Source organism: Myotis nattereri (assembly GCF_964212035.1).
Source record: "Myotis nattereri genome assembly, chromosome: 1".
NCBI classification, from domain to species: domain Eukaryota; kingdom Metazoa; phylum Chordata; class Mammalia; order Chiroptera; family Vespertilionidae; genus Myotis; species Myotis nattereri.
Genome location: NC_138075.1, coordinates 197,728,626 through 197,747,780, shown reverse-complemented (window position 1 = coordinate 197,747,780; position 19,155 = coordinate 197,728,626). Strand labels below are relative to the sequence as shown.

General features: G+C 34.8%; 1 protein-coding gene across 2 annotated transcripts in view; it reads right to left on the bottom strand.

Moving 5' to 3' along the window:
- CLOCK (clock circadian regulator) overlaps positions 1–19,155 on the bottom strand; it is a 157,763-nt gene that overhangs the window by 33,907 nt on the left and 104,701 nt on the right. For both annotated transcript variants that reach the window (XM_081096991.1, XM_081096990.1), the window contains 5 exons: positions 12,853–12,973; positions 8,510–8,623; positions 8,001–8,119; positions 6,197–6,279; positions 5,884–5,990 (listed from right to left, as the gene is read on the bottom strand). In XM_081096991.1, the coding sequence (XP_080953117.1) occupies positions 5,884–5,990; positions 6,197–6,279; positions 8,001–8,119; positions 8,510–8,623; positions 12,853–12,973 (544 nt within the window). The remainder of the gene's footprint in view (positions 1–5,883; positions 5,991–6,196; positions 6,280–8,000; positions 8,120–8,509; positions 8,624–12,852; positions 12,974–19,155) is intronic.

The window sequence follows — 19,155 nt, the reverse complement described above, 5'->3', positions numbered from 1 at the left end:
TCTGCCTCTTCTACCTTCTCCTATCCCCCTTTACCTCCGGTAATCACGATACTGATGTCTGTGTCTATGAGCGGGTTTTATTTGCGTGTTTTTTTTGTTTTTGTTTTTTTGCTTAATCCCTTCACCTTTTTCACTCAGTCCCCCAACACCCTCCCTCTTTGACAGCTGTCAGTCTGTTCTCTGTAACATGAGCCTGTCTCTATTTTGTTTGTTTATTTTGTTCATTAGAGTCCACATATAAATGAAATCATATGGTCCTTGTCTCTCTCTGACTGATTTATTTCACTAGCATAATATTCTTCAGGACCATCCATGCTCTAGCAGAAGGTAAGATTTTCTTGTTGTTTTTTTCTGCAGCCAAGTAGTATTCCATTCTGTAAATGTACCACAGCTTTTTTTTTTTTAAACTCCTACTATTATGGAATGTTTATGATTTCAGATGTAATGAAAACCTATTACTTTAAATGGGACTTGCAAGGTGTTCCACCCAGTTTGTCAATCAACAGAACTTACACAACATTCACAGAGTAAGTTGTATTCATGAACTGTTATCATATTTTTAAGAAAATATTAGCATTCTAGCTTCCTGTGTTCAATGCTACTTTCTGGTGTTGTTATTTTTAATGTTTTTCTTTTTTATGGAATGTATTACGGTAATATGGCTAATAAAGTTATATAGTTCTCAGGTGTATATCACCATTTAGCCTCCCTATACCCTCTTCTACATCCCCCCGCCCCCGCCACCTCCCACCCTCCTTTTCCTCTGGCAATTACCACTCTGCTATCTGTGTCTATTAGTCTTCTTTTTAAAAAAATTAATCCCTTCAACCTGCCCCTCCAACCTAGCTCCCTCTGACAGATGTCAGTCTGGTCTTTGTGAGTCTGTTTCTATTTTGTTAATTTATTTTGTTCGTTAGATTCTACATTTGAGTGAAATCATATGGTACTTGTCTTTCTCTGATTGGTTTATTTTCTTTAGCATAATGCTTTCAAGTCCATCCATGCTGTTGCAAAGAGTAACCTTTCCTCTTTTTTTACAGCCAGGTAGTATTCCATTGTGTAAATGTACCATGGTGTTTTTATCCACTCTATTGATGGGAACTTGGGCTGCTTCCAAATCTTAGATATTGTAAATAACACTGTAATGAACATAGGGGTGCATATATTCTTTCCAATTAGTGTTTTGTGTTTCTGCAGATATATTCCCAGAAGTGAAATCACTGGGTCATAAGGCAGTTCCATTTTTAATTTTTTGAGGAAACTCAATATTGTTTTCCACAGCGACTATACCAATCTGCATTACCACCAACAGTGCACAAGGGTTCCCTTTTCTCCACATTCTCGCCAAAACTTGTTTGCTGATTGATTTATTGATGATAGCCATTCTGACAGTGTGAGGTAATATCTCATTGTGGTTTTAATTTACATTTTTCTGATGATCTTTTCATATGTCTATTGGCCATCTTTATGTCCTCTTTTGAGAAGTGTCCATTCCTGTCCTTTGTCCATTTTTCAAATTGGATTGTCTTTTTGGTGTTGAGTTTTCTAAGTTCTTTATAAATTTTGGATATTTACCCCTTATCACATGAGTCATTGGCAAATATGTTCTCAGTGGGTTATCTTTTCATTTAGTAGATGGTTCCCTTTGTGCAAAAACATTTTAGTTTTATGTATTCCCATTTGTTTATTTTTTCTTTGCCCAAGGAGATATATATTTAAAAAAAATACTGCTATGAGAAATGTCCAAAATTTTACTGCTTATGTTTTTTTCTATGATTTTTATGGTTTTGAGCCTAACATTTATAAGTCTTTAACCCATTTTGAGCTTATGCTTGTGCACAGTGTAAGAAAATGGTCTAGTTTCATCTTTTTGCATGTACCTGTCCAATTTTCCCAACAATTATGGAATAGACTATCTTTAGTTCCTTGTATGTTTTTGCGTCCTTGGTCAAATATTGAGTGTGAAAGTGTGGGTTTATTTCTGGGTCCTCTATTCTGTTCCATTAATTTATGCTAGTACCATGCTGTTTTGATTGCTATGACCTTATAGTATATTAGTTTGGTACCAGGTACCATGATTCTTCCAACTTTGTTCTTCTTTCTCAAGATTACTGTGGCTAACCTGGGTCTTTTGTTGCTCCACATACATTTTTGGAATATTTGTTCTAATTCTGTGAAATACACCATTAGTATATTGATAGGAATTGCATTGAATCTATAGATTGCTTTCGGTTGTATGGACATTTTAATGATGTTAATTCTTTCTATCTTTGAAAAGGATGACATATGCTTCCACTTATTTGTGTCTTCTTCATTTTCTTTCTTCGATGTCATAATTTTCCTAGTACAGGTCTCTTACTTCCATTAAATTTATTCCTAGGCATTTTTTTTTTTTAAAGCAACTGTGATGGGATCATTTTCTTAGTTTCTCTTTCTAATAGTTCAGTATTGGTGTATAGAAATGCAATTGATTTCTGGATATTTATTTTATATCATGCTTCTTTACTAAATTCATTTATTGGTTCTAGTTATTTTGTGTGAAATCTACTTTAGGGTTCTGTATATGACAGTATCATGTCATCTGGTGACAGTTTTATTTCTTCCTTTCCAATTTAGATGCCTTTTTTCTTCTTCTTGTCTGATTGCTGTGGCTAAGATTTCCACTACTATGTTAAATAAGAGTAATGAAAGTAGACATAGCTTATTCCTGCTCTTAAAGGAAATACTTGTAGTTTTTCCCAGTGGGCATGCTGGCAGCTGTGGATTTGTGGATATGTGACCTTTATTACGTTGAGATATGTTTCCTCTACTCCCACTTTGCTGAGTTTTTAAATAAAAAATGGGCTCTAGCCTTTTCTGCTCAGTGGATAGAGCGTCAACCTGTGGACTGAAGGTCCTGGGTTTGATTCCAGTCAAGGGCACATGCCCAGTAAGGGGCATGCAGGAGGCAGCCAATCAATGATTCTCTCTCATCATTGATGTTTCTATCTCTGTCTCCCTCTCCCTTCCTCTCTGAAGCCAATAAAAAGATATTTTAAATAATAATAAATGGGTGGATTTCATAAAATGACTTTTTTCCATCTATTGATATGATCATGTGGTTTTCATCCTTCAGCTTTTTATGTGGTGTATCACATTTATTGATTTGGAGATACTTGTACCAACCTGCATCCCCAGAATAAATCCCACTTAATGGTGTATGATCTTTTCAGTGTATTGCTGAATCCAGTTTGCTAATATTTTGTTGAGGATTTTAGCATCTATGTTCATCAGGGAATTGACCTATAATTTTTCTTCTTTGTAGTGTCTTTATCTGGTTTTGAAATTAGGATAATGTTGGCCTCTTAAAATGAGCTTGGGAGTCTTTCCTCATCTAGAATTCTTTGGAATGGTTTGAGAAGGACAGAAGTTAGTTCTTTGAATGTTTGGTAAAAATAATCTATAGACCCACACAGTCCAGGACTTTTGAGAATTTTTTTTATTATTGCTTCAATTTCACTAGTTGTAATCTGTCTATTCAGATTTTCTGATTCTTCCTGATTCCATTTTGGAAGACTATGTTTCTAGGAATTTATCCATTTCATCCAGGTTGTTGAATTTGTTGGCATACAATTATTCATAATATTTTCTTACACTCCTTTGCATTTTTTTTGGTATCAGTAGTTACTTCTCCTCTTTCATTTCTGATCTTGAGACCTCTCTCTTTTTTACTTCATGAGCCTGGCTGAAGTTTGTTAATCTTGTTTATCTTTTCAAAGAACCAGCTCTTGATTTCATTGATCTTTTATATTGTTTTTTAGACTCTATTTTATTTATTTGTGCTCTAATTATTTTCTTCCTTCTACTCAATTTGGGCTTTGTTAGTTGTTCTTTTTCTAGTTTCTTTTGTTTGAGATTTTTCTTGTTTCTTGAGATAGGCCTGTAATGCTATGGAATTCCCTTTTAGGGCTACTTTTGCTGTGTCCCATAGATTTTAGGTTGTTGTGTTCTCATTTTTGTTTTTTTCAAGGTATCTTTTAATTTTTTTCTTGACCCTGTTGTTAACCCATTCATTGTTTAGTAACATGTTATTTAGCTTCCAAGTCTTTGTGTGTTTCTCAATTCTTTTCTTGTGACTGATTTCTAATTTCATACCATTACAATCAGAGAAGATGCCTGATATGATTTCAATCTTCTTAAATTTATGGAAACTTGTTTTGTGTCCTAACATGTGGTCTACCCTAGGAAATGTTCAATGGGCACTTGAAAAGAATGTATACTCTGTGGCTTTGGGGTTAAATGCTCTGAAGATATCAATTAAAATCTATCTGATCTATGGTGACAGAAAAAAAAAAGAAATCTACCTACTGTTTCCTTGTTGGTTTACTGTCTGGAAGATCTATCCATCAATGTCAATGGGGGTCCCCTACTATGATTGTATTGCTGTTGATCTCTCCCTTTATGTCCATCAAGATTAGCTTTACATATTTAGGTGCTCCTATATTGGGTGCATAAATGTTCACAAGGATTCCATCCTCTTGTTGGATTGCTCCCTTTATCATACATAGTGTCCTTCTTAAGTCTCTTACTATAGACTTTGCTTTAAATTCTATTTTGTCAGATGTAAGTATTGCTACTAACTTTATTTCATTTCCATTTGCATGAAATATCTTTTCATCCCTTTATTTGTAGTCTGTGTGTATCTTTTGTTCTGAGAGTATTTCCCTAAATTTTAAATTCTACAGCCTTTTAACAGATATTAAACAAAAAAAGAGGGGGTTTTATGGTTAAATTAATTTGAGAAACTTTGTTAAATAGGTTTAATCTTCTCAAAACCTTAAGTATGTTAATGTATGTTAAGATTTGGGGAAGGCGGAGGATTGATTATGAAGGGTTTCCTAGTTTTCCTTGACCGTAAAATCCATTTTGAAAGGACTGGCATTCAATAGACCAAACCTTAGGAAGTGCTGGTCAAGCATCAATATCTATTTCTCTCAGTGTACGTTATCATGAGTTTAGTACCCATATTGCTTGAAGTGAATAATGCTTTCTTTTGTGATAAAATGACTTTACTCTAAAAATCTTCCATGTAATTATTATCATAAAACATGCTTAATTTTCATATAGAGAGGCTTATTAGACCAGCCTAAGAATCTTGAAAGAATCTTAAATATCTAATTTAAGTTTTAGAGGATATCTAAGATAGTAGGATTTGGGGAGGAGGATAAGGACAGCAAATAAAACCTATCATTGAAACAAACCTCTGAAACAAATTATAAACAGCATGTGGTCCAGCGATAGGTCTAGATTCTAATCCTTTTGCTACCACCAATGAGGTACCAGATTGTGGGCAAACTACTTGGCCTTGCTGTGCCTGTTTATTCATAGAGATAATAGAAGCTACTTTCTAGAACTGTGGTGATGAATAAATTGTTTGCATAGTGCAGGGCAGTGAGATAATGCTTTTGCTGTTAATAACAATAATGATAAGTAACATTAAGCATTCACTACGAACTTTCTGAAAGAATCTTTAGATGTATACCTACCTCCTGGGTAGATTTATATGTCTATAAGTCAAAATTTATGATATAGTGTCCTAATATTTTGACATACTATTTCAATTTTCAAAGGAATCTACTTCTTACTCCAGATATAGCATTTATATACTTCAGAACAAGGTTTATTAGACATCATTTTATAAAACTGTACTTACTATTACAGACTGAAATATGTAAATAGGAACAAATTTAATTTAAACTTGACCTATTATTCCTAATGGATTGGTTATATTTCAAAAATACAAAAATGTTTATATGTCTGTATTTTACCACCTTCTATTAATACAATAGTTACTTATATGATTAAAAACACTTATCACCATCAGAAAGATTAAAGTCTACTTACAGTGTTCATGACATTTTGCCAAATTTTCTAGGTCATCCACATGATAGTAATCATAGCCTGATGTTCCCAGAACTTCAAATGGCAAATATCCTATTATGGGTGGTGCCCTAAATTACATATAAAGCAATATTATAACTTTTTCCATAATGAGGAATATTCCAACTAAAAATCAATTTTAAGGGAACCTTTATATATTTGAAAAAGTGGATAACGAACTTGATCATCCAAATCAGAAAAAGTTTGTTTTGGAAATCCATTAATTTAAACAATTATATGACTGTTCCCTTTTTATAAAATTTAAAAATGGAGTTACCTGTGATCTAGAAATAGAAATTTCCATTCTAAACTATGTCTAGATGTAAACTCTTCATTGGGTTCTTCAACAGTGCACATTTCCTACAAATAAATTAATAATTAAAATTCAGAAATACTTTTCTGCCTTTTGAAGAATCCTAAATATTGTTAGCCACAGAAGTCCTTATTAGACAACTTTTCTAGCAATTTTTTTAACACATTTTAATTTTCTAATACTAAAGAATATGGCAATAAATAAATGCAGGCTTCTAGAGGAGTACTTCTTACTCGACACGTTTCTCCATTCACTCACATGCCTATAAATCCTAATTCTGAATTCAGATCTCTCTCCTGAACTTCAGTGCCATATTTCTGTGTAGATGTCCCCACACATCACAAACTCAGTATTTCCTAAAATGAACAAACTGCCTTATTCCTCATATCCAGTTAAAACAATTTTCTATATCACCTTTTACCATCTAAATGCTTACTACTAAATCCTTTCAAATTCACCTTCTATCTTAAAAAAAAAATCTATTTAACCCCATCCATCTTCAGTGTCTTAGTTCAGACTAGACCCTCATCATCATTGGTTCATATTATTGCCACAGCATCTCCCCAAACAACTCTACGTGTTCTTCAACCCATCTTCTATTATGGCTGTAATTACCTTACTAATACTCAAATATAACTATATAACTTCCCTGCTTAATGATTCCTCATTCTGTTAGGATAAAGTTTAAACTCTTCAGCATGGAGAAATAAAAAAAAAATAAAGAACGAAACATATTTCAGTTCTGGCCTTTTTCTATTTTTTATCATCTCCCAACATCCCTACCCCCTCCACACACAGTAACCCTAGACTCTACTCATATTCAACAATGTATTCCAACCTGCCTCTGTGTCCTTGAATGACCTTCTATAGCACAATGCAGTGATTAAAGAGTATGGGCTTTGAGAGAAAAAGAATTAGAATCAATCTCATTTCTACCACTTAATAACTTTGACTTTGGGCAAATAACTTAACTTCCCTAAGCCTGTTTCCTTATACATAAAATGGGGATCACACTAGCATCTACCTTAAAGGATTGTTATAAGAATTAAATTAGATAATGAACATAAAATATACAGTATGTAATAAGCACTAAATATTTGCCACTGCTATAATTTCCTAAGATCAAAACAAGAAGAGCAAAACTGTTTAAGATCTTCTAACTACTAATTCAGTACTTGTCCTACAATATGGCATCTTCCTAATTTTAAAATCTTAGCCTGGTTTACTTCCAGCCACGTTCTTTTAGTGGCTGAATTACCTCACCTTCCACTTCCCTACTAATCATCTGCTTGTGAGGTCCAAAAAATAAAAATACATTCTTTAATTAAATTTTAAAACTAAAAAGATAAATTGCATTCAAGTAAAAAGTAAAAAGCCACTTGTATATTTCTAAAGAAAATGTCAAAAATAATCTTTAAAATTACACACGTTTGGCCTTTCTCCTTTAATGTAGGTTATGAACTACACAAAAAAAAGCATCTTAAAATTTTGCACAAACGCACAACAGTGATATGTAACCACTGGTTAACTGCAAAGGATATATTTTTCAAAATGAATTCTAAATTTAATGAGTACCTTGGATAACTCATTATGTGCTTAAAAAATACAGCATTATGATGATATATATTTCAATATTAATGGCCATCACTATCTTTAATGTTTGTAGGAAGTTTCAGTTATTCTAGAAACAGCAAAAAAAAATTACATAAAGACTATTCGGCAAAATATGAATTTAAATCCCCTTTAGGAAATAAAATTCAAAACATACCTTGATGAACTGAGGTGTAGCTAATCTGACAGTAGCTACAAAACAAACTCTATCTTCATAAGATGGTCTGTGTGTGCGTTGTATAGTTCCTTCAAAACCATTGTGTGCTGAAGTGGATACTAAAACAATAAGGAAATATGTATCATCACTTAATCCAGTAAAATCTAGTTATTATTGATGTTCAAATATCTATGTTTTCAAGAGCTTGAAACAATACCAGATTAAAAATACATTGGGCCGAAACCGGTTTGGCTCAGTGGATAGAGCGTCGGCCTGCGGACTGAAGGGTCCCGGGTTCGATTCCGGTCAGGGGCATGTGCCTGGGTTGCGGGCATATCCCCAGTGGGAGATGTGCAGGAGGCAGCTGATCGATGTTTCTCTCTCATCGATGTTTCTAACTCTCTATCTCTCTCCCTTCCTCTCTGTAAAAAATCAATAAAATATATTTAAAAAAAAAAAATAAAAAAAATAAAATAAAAATACATTGGAAGAAAAGCATTTTAACTCACCACTGTTTAAAGATTTGAAATTTCCTATAAATTTCACATATTCATAGGTAGATGGCTCTTTTGGGTCTATTGTTCCTCGAAGCATATGACAACAGAATTCTAACTGATTTTTTGCTGAAGTGGGAGAAAAAATATATTTGTGATTTATCATGAGTGATATATTACATGAAAAGATTATAAAAGTTGTACAAGTTTACAATATTTTCTCTAACAGTACTCAATTACATTTTTATTTAGTCCATAAAAGTAGAATAACTATAGGAGATGATCTTCTTAATACAGAAAATAGATGATCTATCCTTAATAGAGAAAACTGATCTTCTGATATAAGCAACTCCATATTTCCCCATTTTTATCTGTCCTTCCTTCTCATTCTTCACTCTAATTTCAAAGAACAGTTGTGTTTCCCATTTTAAAGTTAATGCTTCTATGTCTACTGTGAACAGTCTTTCCTATGTTCTTTAGGATCAGGGCTACACCTTTATTCATTCCTTTAGCATCCACACCTTCTCTTCTTTGAGTCATTTGTGTCTATTTGTAAATCTGCTTAGGTCTTCCCATCTCAGATAAACAAAATTTTTTCATACTACTCTTTTTTTAAAATATATTTTCATTTATTTCAGAGAGGTAGGGAGAGGGAGAGAGAGACAGAAACATCAATGATGAGAGAGAACCATTGATCAGTCAGCTGCCTCCAGCATGCCCCCCATTGGGGAACAAGCCAGCAACTTGGGCATGTGCCCTTGACCAGAATCGAACCTGGGACCCTTCAGTCCACAGGCCGACTCTCTATCCACTGAGCCAAACCAGCTAGGGCCATGCTACTCTTTATAGTATCAGAGAAATTGCCTTGCTTTTCATTATGTGCTTTAAGTTCCATACGCATATTCATTTATCTTAACTTCACGCATGGTGGCTTTCTTCCTTATAACCTGTATAGCAGGGATGAGAAACCTTTTTTCTGCCAAGAACCATCTGAATATTTATAACACCATTCGCAGGCCATACAAAATTGCCAACCTAAAATTAGCCTGCTATATTTGGTCAAACATTTAAATAACTCACCCCAAATGCCCTGGCTGGGCCAGACCAAATGATTTTGTGGGCCTTACTTAAATGGCCCACAGGCTGGATGTTCTCCACCCTGCTCTATAGGAATTGCTTGCATAAAGATCACCAATACTTGTACAGTAATCCCCCCTTAATCCAGGGAGATATGTTCCAAAACCCCCAGTGGATGTCTGACATCACAGATAGTATCAAACCCTATAAGTACTAATATTTTGGCAAACGTACATACCTATGATAAAGTTTAATTTACAAATTAGGCACAGTAAGAGAGTAATAATTACTAATCATGAAAGAACAGTTACAGGTATACCTCATTTTATTGCACTTGTGTTACTGCACTTCACAGATACTGAATTTTTTACATATTGAAGGCAAGACATACCACTAGCAGAAAGATTATGACTTGCTTTATTGTGGTGGTCTGGGAACTTAACTGGAAATATCTTCAAGGTATACCTGTCATCACAATATACTTTTTATTATAGTTATGTGACTGTGGTCTCTCTCAAAATATTTTATTGTACTGTATGTACAGAAAGGATATGCTGGACAGAGAGATAATTCACATCCTATGTGGTACAGAGCAGGATGACATGAGATTTCATCACACTATTCAGAATGACATGCAATTTAAAATTTATGAATTATTTATTTTTAACATTTTCCATTTTATATTTTCAGATGGAGATTGATTGCAAGTAACTGAAACCATGCAAAGTGAAACACAAATAAGGGAATACTACTGTACTATTAACTTCAATGGGCTTTCCTCATTATTACTACCTCTTCTTAAAACTCCCACTTCATTCAATAGCCTGAAACTTACCTTCCTACCTTATTGAAAATTTCTATATTTCTACTAATCAGTCTTCAAATTGTGAGCACTTATAAACTTGTTTTGATCTTGATCTATCATTGCCCTTTATAAATTTATCAGCATTTAGTCAACTTACTTACCCCTAAATCTCTCTCCCCAACTCTAACATTTTGTATAAGACTAAGTCTCAGGTCACTATGTGCTTTCAGGACATTGCTACTTGATTGTCCCATCAACAACTCAAACTAAAAATATTTCAAAGTGAATTTATCCCTCTCTCTTCCTAAGCCAGCTATTTTTCCCCTCTGACCTATGTGTTCCTATTTCTCAAGATAGAAACCATATTAATTTGGTCTCTTCTCTTCCACAAGCCTCCAGTCTGTCACCAGGACCTGCTTTTTATTTCACCAAAAAAGCTCTCATAACTTATTTTTCCAAATGAGCATCCAATACCACCAATTTAGTATAGATGCAAACCATCTAGGTAACTACAAAAATGTATCCTATATATGCCTCCATACTCCTGCCACTAGAATTGAACTTTCCCTACAATTGTTAACTGATGTTACTTTCACAGTTATTATTTCAGCACTCAAGGACTAGTAATGCCTTCTTAATTCACAGCATCAAACTCACATTCTTCTGTCATTATCATGTATGACTTCATTACCTACCACAACAGGTTCAAAATCTAACCACCTTCTTCCTAAAACCTCCACAGATGAACTTTAGCCACTTGGTCTCCTGCCTAACACTAAGTCCTATTGAATTTATCTACTCAACACGCACATATAGGCTTTCTTCTCCATCCTTACTTCTGTAGTTTTTTACTTCCAGGCTAATCCTTTTCAAATTTTCCACCTGAGATTTTATCCAAACCAAAAAGCCACCTTTTTTGCCAGGTCCTCACTACATAATAAAAATCGAACAAGTCTGAATGAAAGATTAGGCCCCATTTCCTTTTCTAGACACAAATAACACCACTGGTACCACCTCACTTTCATTAAGGCTCAAATGACCTATTTGCAGAAACCTGAATTTACCTCCGTTTTAAATCATGTTTAATCTTCTGGCATGAAACACTTTTTTTTCTGGGAAAATAACTTTTTGTATATCGGTGTTTAACTAGGGGTAAGTCTTTTAATTAAGGTTTCTCTCTATCAAAACGTATTGTTGCCATCCACCCTCCAATCTTAGAAGCAGAAGCCTAACGTTTGTCTTTCTGCCAGAGGCTTTCATTCAGTTCTCCCACCAACTCTGCCCTATGAAGGCCTCTATAGTGGACCCTTTCTTTGTCATCTTTTAGGTCTCAGTGTTCTACCTTTCTAATTCTTCTCTCCTTACTCTATATATTCATCTCAAATAATACAATTCAATCAATGACTTGAAATACTATTTATAGGCATATAACTGATCTACATCATTATATCCAGCACAAATCTTTCTCCTAGTTGAAAAACTAGAGTGGTCTATTGGTAATGTCATAAGAACTTAATTTTTTAAACAATTATAAATAGGCTTCAAATGGACTCTCCTGGTCTCTAATTCATCTCATCTTCTGACAGGCCACTCAGTCACATCAAAGATATACATTCATACATACTTACACATATGTGTGTGTGTGTGTGTATTCTTGGACAGTTAGTTTTCTATAGAACTTGAGAGTTCAAAATACCAAGAACTTTTCAAATGATTAATAATATCAGAATTACCAGAAATGTCAAAATTAGTATCAGTATGACCAGAAAAGTCAAAATTAAAAAATAACGAAAAAAGTGATTAAAAAAAAAAATCTAATAACTAATGACCAAATATAAATATAGTCTTGTGATCATCTCAGATTTTACATAGAGAAAAATTTAGTGAAGAAAATGAGGTATTCTGGTCAAATTAATTTGCCAATGAACCTAGAAGAGATGTCTGATTATACCATAGTATTTTTAGTTTTCAAAAACAGGAACTATTTTTCACTGTTCTTGGCACTTCTTTGATATTGCACAATTGCCTGGCATGTAACATATACCCAATAAATGATTTTTTTAATTAGTAAAGCAAACAAATTTCTTTAGTTACTATTTCTTAAAAATACAGAAGTTATTATTGTCCAACTGGTTGATTATAGTGAAAATAATAATGTTTAATTTTCTCATTACATAAGATTTTATTTACAAATTAATAAAAACATATTATAAAGTTCCACTTTTGTGTAAAATACAGTTTATGGCATAACTATTATAACAAAAAAGATGGGATTTCAATATATTCTAGAATAGAGTTCAAACTTTAAAATACAGTCTTAATTCCGTATTATACATATTTTTTAAAATTTAAAAGTGATCTAATAAGGTATATGAAACGATGCTATGTGTTAGTCAAACATGACTGTGTTTGTTACAAAAGCAAAGTATAACATGACCAAATACATTTAGCTTTTTCCTTAACAGCTACTACTTACATTTTAAATATTCCGGGGTTAATGAGTCACTTTCCAGCAGATGGGTAGAGAGTATTTTATAAACCTCTGAATGTTCCCCCTCTGGGATGAAATTAAATATACTTTGATCCACAAGATCAGACTGAAAATAAAAATCCAAGAAAATAAAATAACTTTAGTGATTCAAGAGACATGTATTTTAAAAGGATATAATCACTCTTAAAACATCAGCTGAACATATGATTAACTTGATTATTTGTAAAAACTGACAAACATCAAGTTACAGAGAACAACTTAAAGAATAAGAGAAGCCTGGCTGGTATGGCTCAGTGGTTGAGCATCAACCTATGAACTAGGAGGTCAGGGTTCGATTCCCGGTCAGGGCACATGCCCTGGTTGCAGGTTTGATCCCCCATGTGGGGTGTGCAGGAAGCAGCTGATCAATGATTCTCTCTCATCACTGATATTTCTATCACTCTCTCCCTCTCCCTTGCTCTCTGAAATCAATAAAAAAAATATTTAAAAACAAAACAAAGTGGAAGATGATTAACATGACCTCCATGTCTCCGTGTCTTCATCAGATCCATGATCCATATGATCTTGAAAAGTCTGATAAATGATTTGCAAAGGTGAGTTTCACCAAATTTGAACATCTGCCAGTGGTTCTCAACCTTCCTAATGCTGCGACCCTTTAATACAGTTCATGTTGTGGTGACCCCAACCATAAAATTATTTTCGTTGCTACTTCATAACTATAATTTTGCTACTGTTATGAATCGTAATGTAAATATCTGATATGCAGGATGTATTTTCATTGTTTGCGACCCACAGGTTGAGAACTGCTGAATACTAATAATAGCCTAGGTGGTCGCCACGACCTCATGCATCACGCCCTCACAAGATGGCCCTCTCAAGATGGCTGTGCGCACAGCAGAGGCGGGGCCCAGCAGAGGAGGTGGGTTGCGGCAGGGGAGGGCAGTTGGGGGAGATCAGGCGGACAGGGGAGGGCAGTTGTGGGCAACCAGGCCAGCAGGGGAGGGCTGTTGGGGGTGATCAGGCCGGCAGGGGAGGGCAGTTGGGGGTGATCAGGCCGGTAGGGGAGCGGTTAGGGGGTGATCAGGCTGGTAGGCAGGCAAGCAGTTAGGATCCAGTGGTTTCGAATTGTGAGTCAGACATCCCCTGAGGAGTCCCAGATTGTAGAAGGTGCAGGCCGGGCTGAGGAACACCCCCCCCCACCCCCCCGCCATGCACAATTTTCATGCACCAGTTCTCCAGTTTAAAATATAACAGAACTAAGGAAGTTAATTAGAAAAATCTTTGGCTACAAGACATAACCCTATGGTATATCCAAGCCTCTGGTAATTTATGGTGGTATTTACTATAACACAGGACTAGCCACAGGCTAAACAAAGAGGAGATTTGACTTTGGTGTCATTTCAATTGTCTAATGTGTCTTTTCTTCTTTACTTCATCTTTTCCATCCATCCATCCTGTATCCCACTGTCAAAAAGCCCTGCTGTTAGCTAACCCTCCTCCCCCAAAATAAGTAGTATGTCAAACATAATCCTTGCTCAAATATGGCTTTAATAATGATTCAGTAAACTGTAATTTGACAAACAGGTTGCCTACAATGTGCCATGGCTATGGGAATCAAATACGAATAAAACAGTTCCTATCCTAATAACCACTGACAACAAATCAGTGATTTCACATTTTCTACCAAATCCAGACTATTCTACTTAGTTTATCCATATTTTCAAACTGCTCTGTGGAATGCTGGAGATACTGAAGGGGTGTCTCAAGGACTGTGGAGTGAAAAGGAGCTGTCAAGGCAGGGCTAAGGCTCTTTGCCTCTGTATTCACAAAAGCAGTTCCACTTTTATTTGGGTTTAAACATTGTAAAGATTTTGTTCAAAGAAAGAAATTCATGGTTTAAAAACAAAAACCCTCAAACAACAAAAGAGAGCCACTGGGGAGGTGGGAAGTGGGAAGAGTTTTTACCGTACTCTCCATAAAAGCCATACATTCACATTTTTTCTTTTCTCTAGCTCTCAAAGTCCACTCTATAAATTGGAATAGCCTTCCTCTCTTTCTCCACATACTAGTATTTGTATCTTCCATCTTTCAAAGACCAGTTCAAATTATTTCCTTCAAAAAAGTATTTTCTTAACACCATTAATCCACAGTAAATAAAATTCCTTCACTACTTATTACTTGTATCATTCATTTCCCATAAAACATTTCTGTCAATTGTATTTTAATGTCTATGTCTTACTGCCCACTGCCCATCCTATATATTAAAAGCCTAATATGCTAAGTGTCCGATCGACCAGTCGGCCGTTCAACCAATCAAAGCGTAATATACTAACGATATGCTAAGGCCACTCAACCACTTCCTATGACGTGTACTGACCACCAGGGGGCAGAGAGTTGACCGGTTGACCAGCTGCTATGATGTGCACTGACCACCGGAGGCAGACAATTGACCAGTCACTATGATGTGCACTGACCACCAGGGGGAAAACGCTCCAACCGGTAGGTTAGCTTGCTGCTGGGGTCTGGCCAATTGGGGCTGAGCAAGATGGGCCAGACATGCCCTGGAGCCCTCCTGCAGGCCTTCCCCAGCTGGTTAACTTCCCACATTTCTTCCCGGCCCCGATTGTACAGATCGTGCACCGGTGGGGTCCCTCGACCTAGCCTGCACCCTCTTGCAATTTCGGACCCCTCAGGGGATGTCGGAGAGCCAGTTTTGGCCCGATCCCACAGGCCAGGATGAGGGACCCCACTGGTGCATGAATTTGTGCACCGGGCCTCTAGTATGTAAATAAAAGCCCCCATCTCTTATATATTTTCCTCCTCCCTTCAAATTAAGACACATTAAAGTTGTGCATTGCATATAACAGTTATTAGTAAAATAAATGATTCTAGATTAAGGAGTTATTTAGTAAAGGCTTATGGATAACCACAATAAAAATATATCTGCATTTTAAGAAGGTATTTTTTCCCCCCCTGAAAGTCTGAAAAGCCCCTAGAACAGAAGTTATGCACTAAAAATTCAGGCATGAATAACAAAATTACTAGAAAACTGCTTTTTATTGACAAAAGAGAGGCATTGATATAAATGTAAAAAATAGTTTAAACAGAAAAATAAAACTATTTGAAGTAATAAAACTTTCATTTTGAAAACGATTATAGTTTTCTACTATTTGTTCTCACTGACAATTTCTTTTACTATTCAGGAAATTATAAACTGACCTATGTTATCCTTGCTTTTCCAGCTATAAACTGATAGGTGTTTCATATTCACAGAGAAAAGAATATAAATGAGTAGTATGATCATAGAGTGGTATGATCACAAGCACTGCTTCTCCTGAAACTTTATACTATGAAGGAAGGATCAGAGTTAGCAGGTGACTAACATGTCGAACTTTCCATTAATCACCACATTTAAAATCTCTAAATGAAGCTAATCATACTTAATATCACCATACCATTCACTCAGTTCCCAAACACAATTCAAAGAAAGTTAGAAAAGCAGCTATCCTGATCCTTTTATCTCCTTCAAGCATTATCATGAAGAAGAAATGTAAATCCTGCTGAGTTAGTTATGTGACATATATCAATAGCCTTTCTGTTTTTCTACATTTTGTGGAAATTATAAAATGTAACCAATTATCTTACCCCTCAGATAGACAACTGACAATTAAATAACTGCAGTAGAGTACTTGCTTAAAAAGGAGTGAAAGCTCCTCAGAAAATACGTTAAATATATGTTGAATATAACATATTTTTAAACAACTGTGTTCCTTATGTATAGGCATAAGAAGAAAAGTTCTGGCCCTATCAAATAATCATTATATAACTACTCAAAAAAATTCTAAATTCTATTTCTGTAAACTGCTGATAAAGACTGTACTGGCTTTCTTTATATATACTGATTTCAGAGAGGAAGAGAGAGATAGAAACATCAATGATGAGAGAAAATCATTCCTGCCTCCGGGGAATTGAGCCAGGAACCTGGGATAGGCTGTGACCAGGAATCAAACCGTAGCCTCCTGGTGCATAGGTCACTGCTCAACCACAGAGCCACCCTGGATGAGCACACCACAGGGTTTACTGCCTTTCTTAAAACACATTTGTGTTTACATTCCCAAACTCTCAAGTTAAGAGGAGAAAAGGAAAGGCTTGCCCAGTATCCTCACAGAAGCATTTTTAGTCCTGGACTCTGCTAAGCTATAATGTGGTTATCATCTTCTTTGTATTACTTGGTTACAACTTTAATATATTCTCTCTAAGGAATATATTTAAACAAGTGTGAGGAATCAATCTTTAGTTGTAAAATTTAAAACATTTTAAATTTGAAATATAGTAAGACACCAACTTTGTGTCTTGGAAGCTCCACAAAAATGTTGCACAGTTAAGTCCAATTTCTCTAGTTTCATGTTTCTTGCTGATAATATAAAGGGGGTGGGCTAAGGCTGTCTTAAATTTCTTCCGGCACTAAGGTGGTCTGAGCCTAATTTGTCACAGAAAGCTAGATTGGGAGACAAAAAAAATCCATAAGTTTTCTTTCCAATCTCAAGAGAATAAAGCATTTATGCCCAATTATTAGCCACAAATAGGTTAAAATGTGCCTAATAAGCATAAAGTGACAAAGTTAAGAAAACATTTTTCTTGCAGGACCTATAGAATCAGTCTTGTAATTTTATGGTCTGATTTAAAATTTAAATTTAAAATTTTTAAGTCATATTGACCACTAATTTAAGATGGCAAGTTTTAATTTCTCAAAAGAACTGAACTATAAACACTAAAGCCTAATTTAGGTATTTGCTAATGTGTCTTCCCTTCTGGCAATAGCCAAAATTCTATTTTAGATAACAGGTATATACATTAAGACACAATGAAAGAGACATCATTATTTTAAACCTTTTGTTTAGTATCTGTTACAGTTTGAATATTAACGACAACTAAAACAGAAAGTCACATATTTTTTCCTTATGTTTGATCCTGAGTATTATTTTCTCAAAAAATGTGTTTCTCTTTTTGCCTCCTGCCCACCCCGCCCCGCAGAACACTGGTGTTTACATTTTTCAAGGTGATGTGAAGAAAAGTGTCCATAGGAACTGGTGAGCATCAAAAACATATTAACAAAGGACACTATTAACTTAGTATGGAATGAAATGGGTCTACTAGAGCAGCAGCAGCAATTTCCTCTGCCCAAAAATTCACCTACCAATCTATATGCTTTGGCTAATACAAACAATGAAAAATATCAAGATAATGTTAATAACATAGGAAACTGGGTATGGGGCACATGGGAACTCTATGTACTATTTTCTTGATTTTTCTGTAATCTAAAAACAGTTATAAAATAGAAAGGCTTTTAAAAATCCAGGATGGAATGGAAAGGTAAAGACAGTTTTCACGAGGAGGGAATGTTAATGACAAAATGCTTGGATCCCAACTAGATCTATCACATGTTACCTATTTCAAAAATCAATTAAACGCCACCTCACTAAAGATTCAACACCAGTGTGCCATTAGGAAAGATTTTTTAAAACAGCTACATCAAATAGCCTACTCATTTTTATACATTCAATAAAATACTACCAAATGCCTCTCTAAGAAACTAGCTAGCCCATTGTAGATATAAAGTCCCTGCATTTAAAAAGCTACACCTACCATGATTACCCAAATAACCAGAAAATTACAATTCACTGTAAGTGTCATGATGGCAGTAGGTACAAGGTAACATAAGCAGAGAGAGAGGAAGGGCATCTAATTCTGAATGGAGTTCAAGGAAAGTGCCCAAAAAGTAGGCTTTTAAAAAGTGTTACCACATATATTACATAAGATGCTGATTATGAATAAAATTTTTAGAAATTTAATTTAAAAAATTAGTTTCTATAAATACATAATGAAAAGAAAACCTATACAATGGTATATGGTTTAAAAGCATATAATAATACCTTTATTTGTATTAATCTTATTTTAATCATTATCTTAATCCTACAATGAGTTTCTTTCCCCAGCTTTTTTCACATAATTAAAAAAAAAACAAAACCAGAAAATTCAGTTAATCAATCTGTCCTTTTCTCTGCCTATACTAGTTTAGTTCTATAATCTGTTTCCTCTCAAATTTTAGATGGGCTAATTACCTACTTTTTGAGCTTACTGTTAATGAAAGCCCCTAGAAAAGCAGGCAAACCAAGTCATTTTCTGGTGTGAGCCACAAAAATCAGCAAATTACTTAATGCCTGGCTTTCAGTAAGAAAATACCCTTTTAAATCTGGTCTTTTAAGTGTAGTGTCCATTCTTTATATA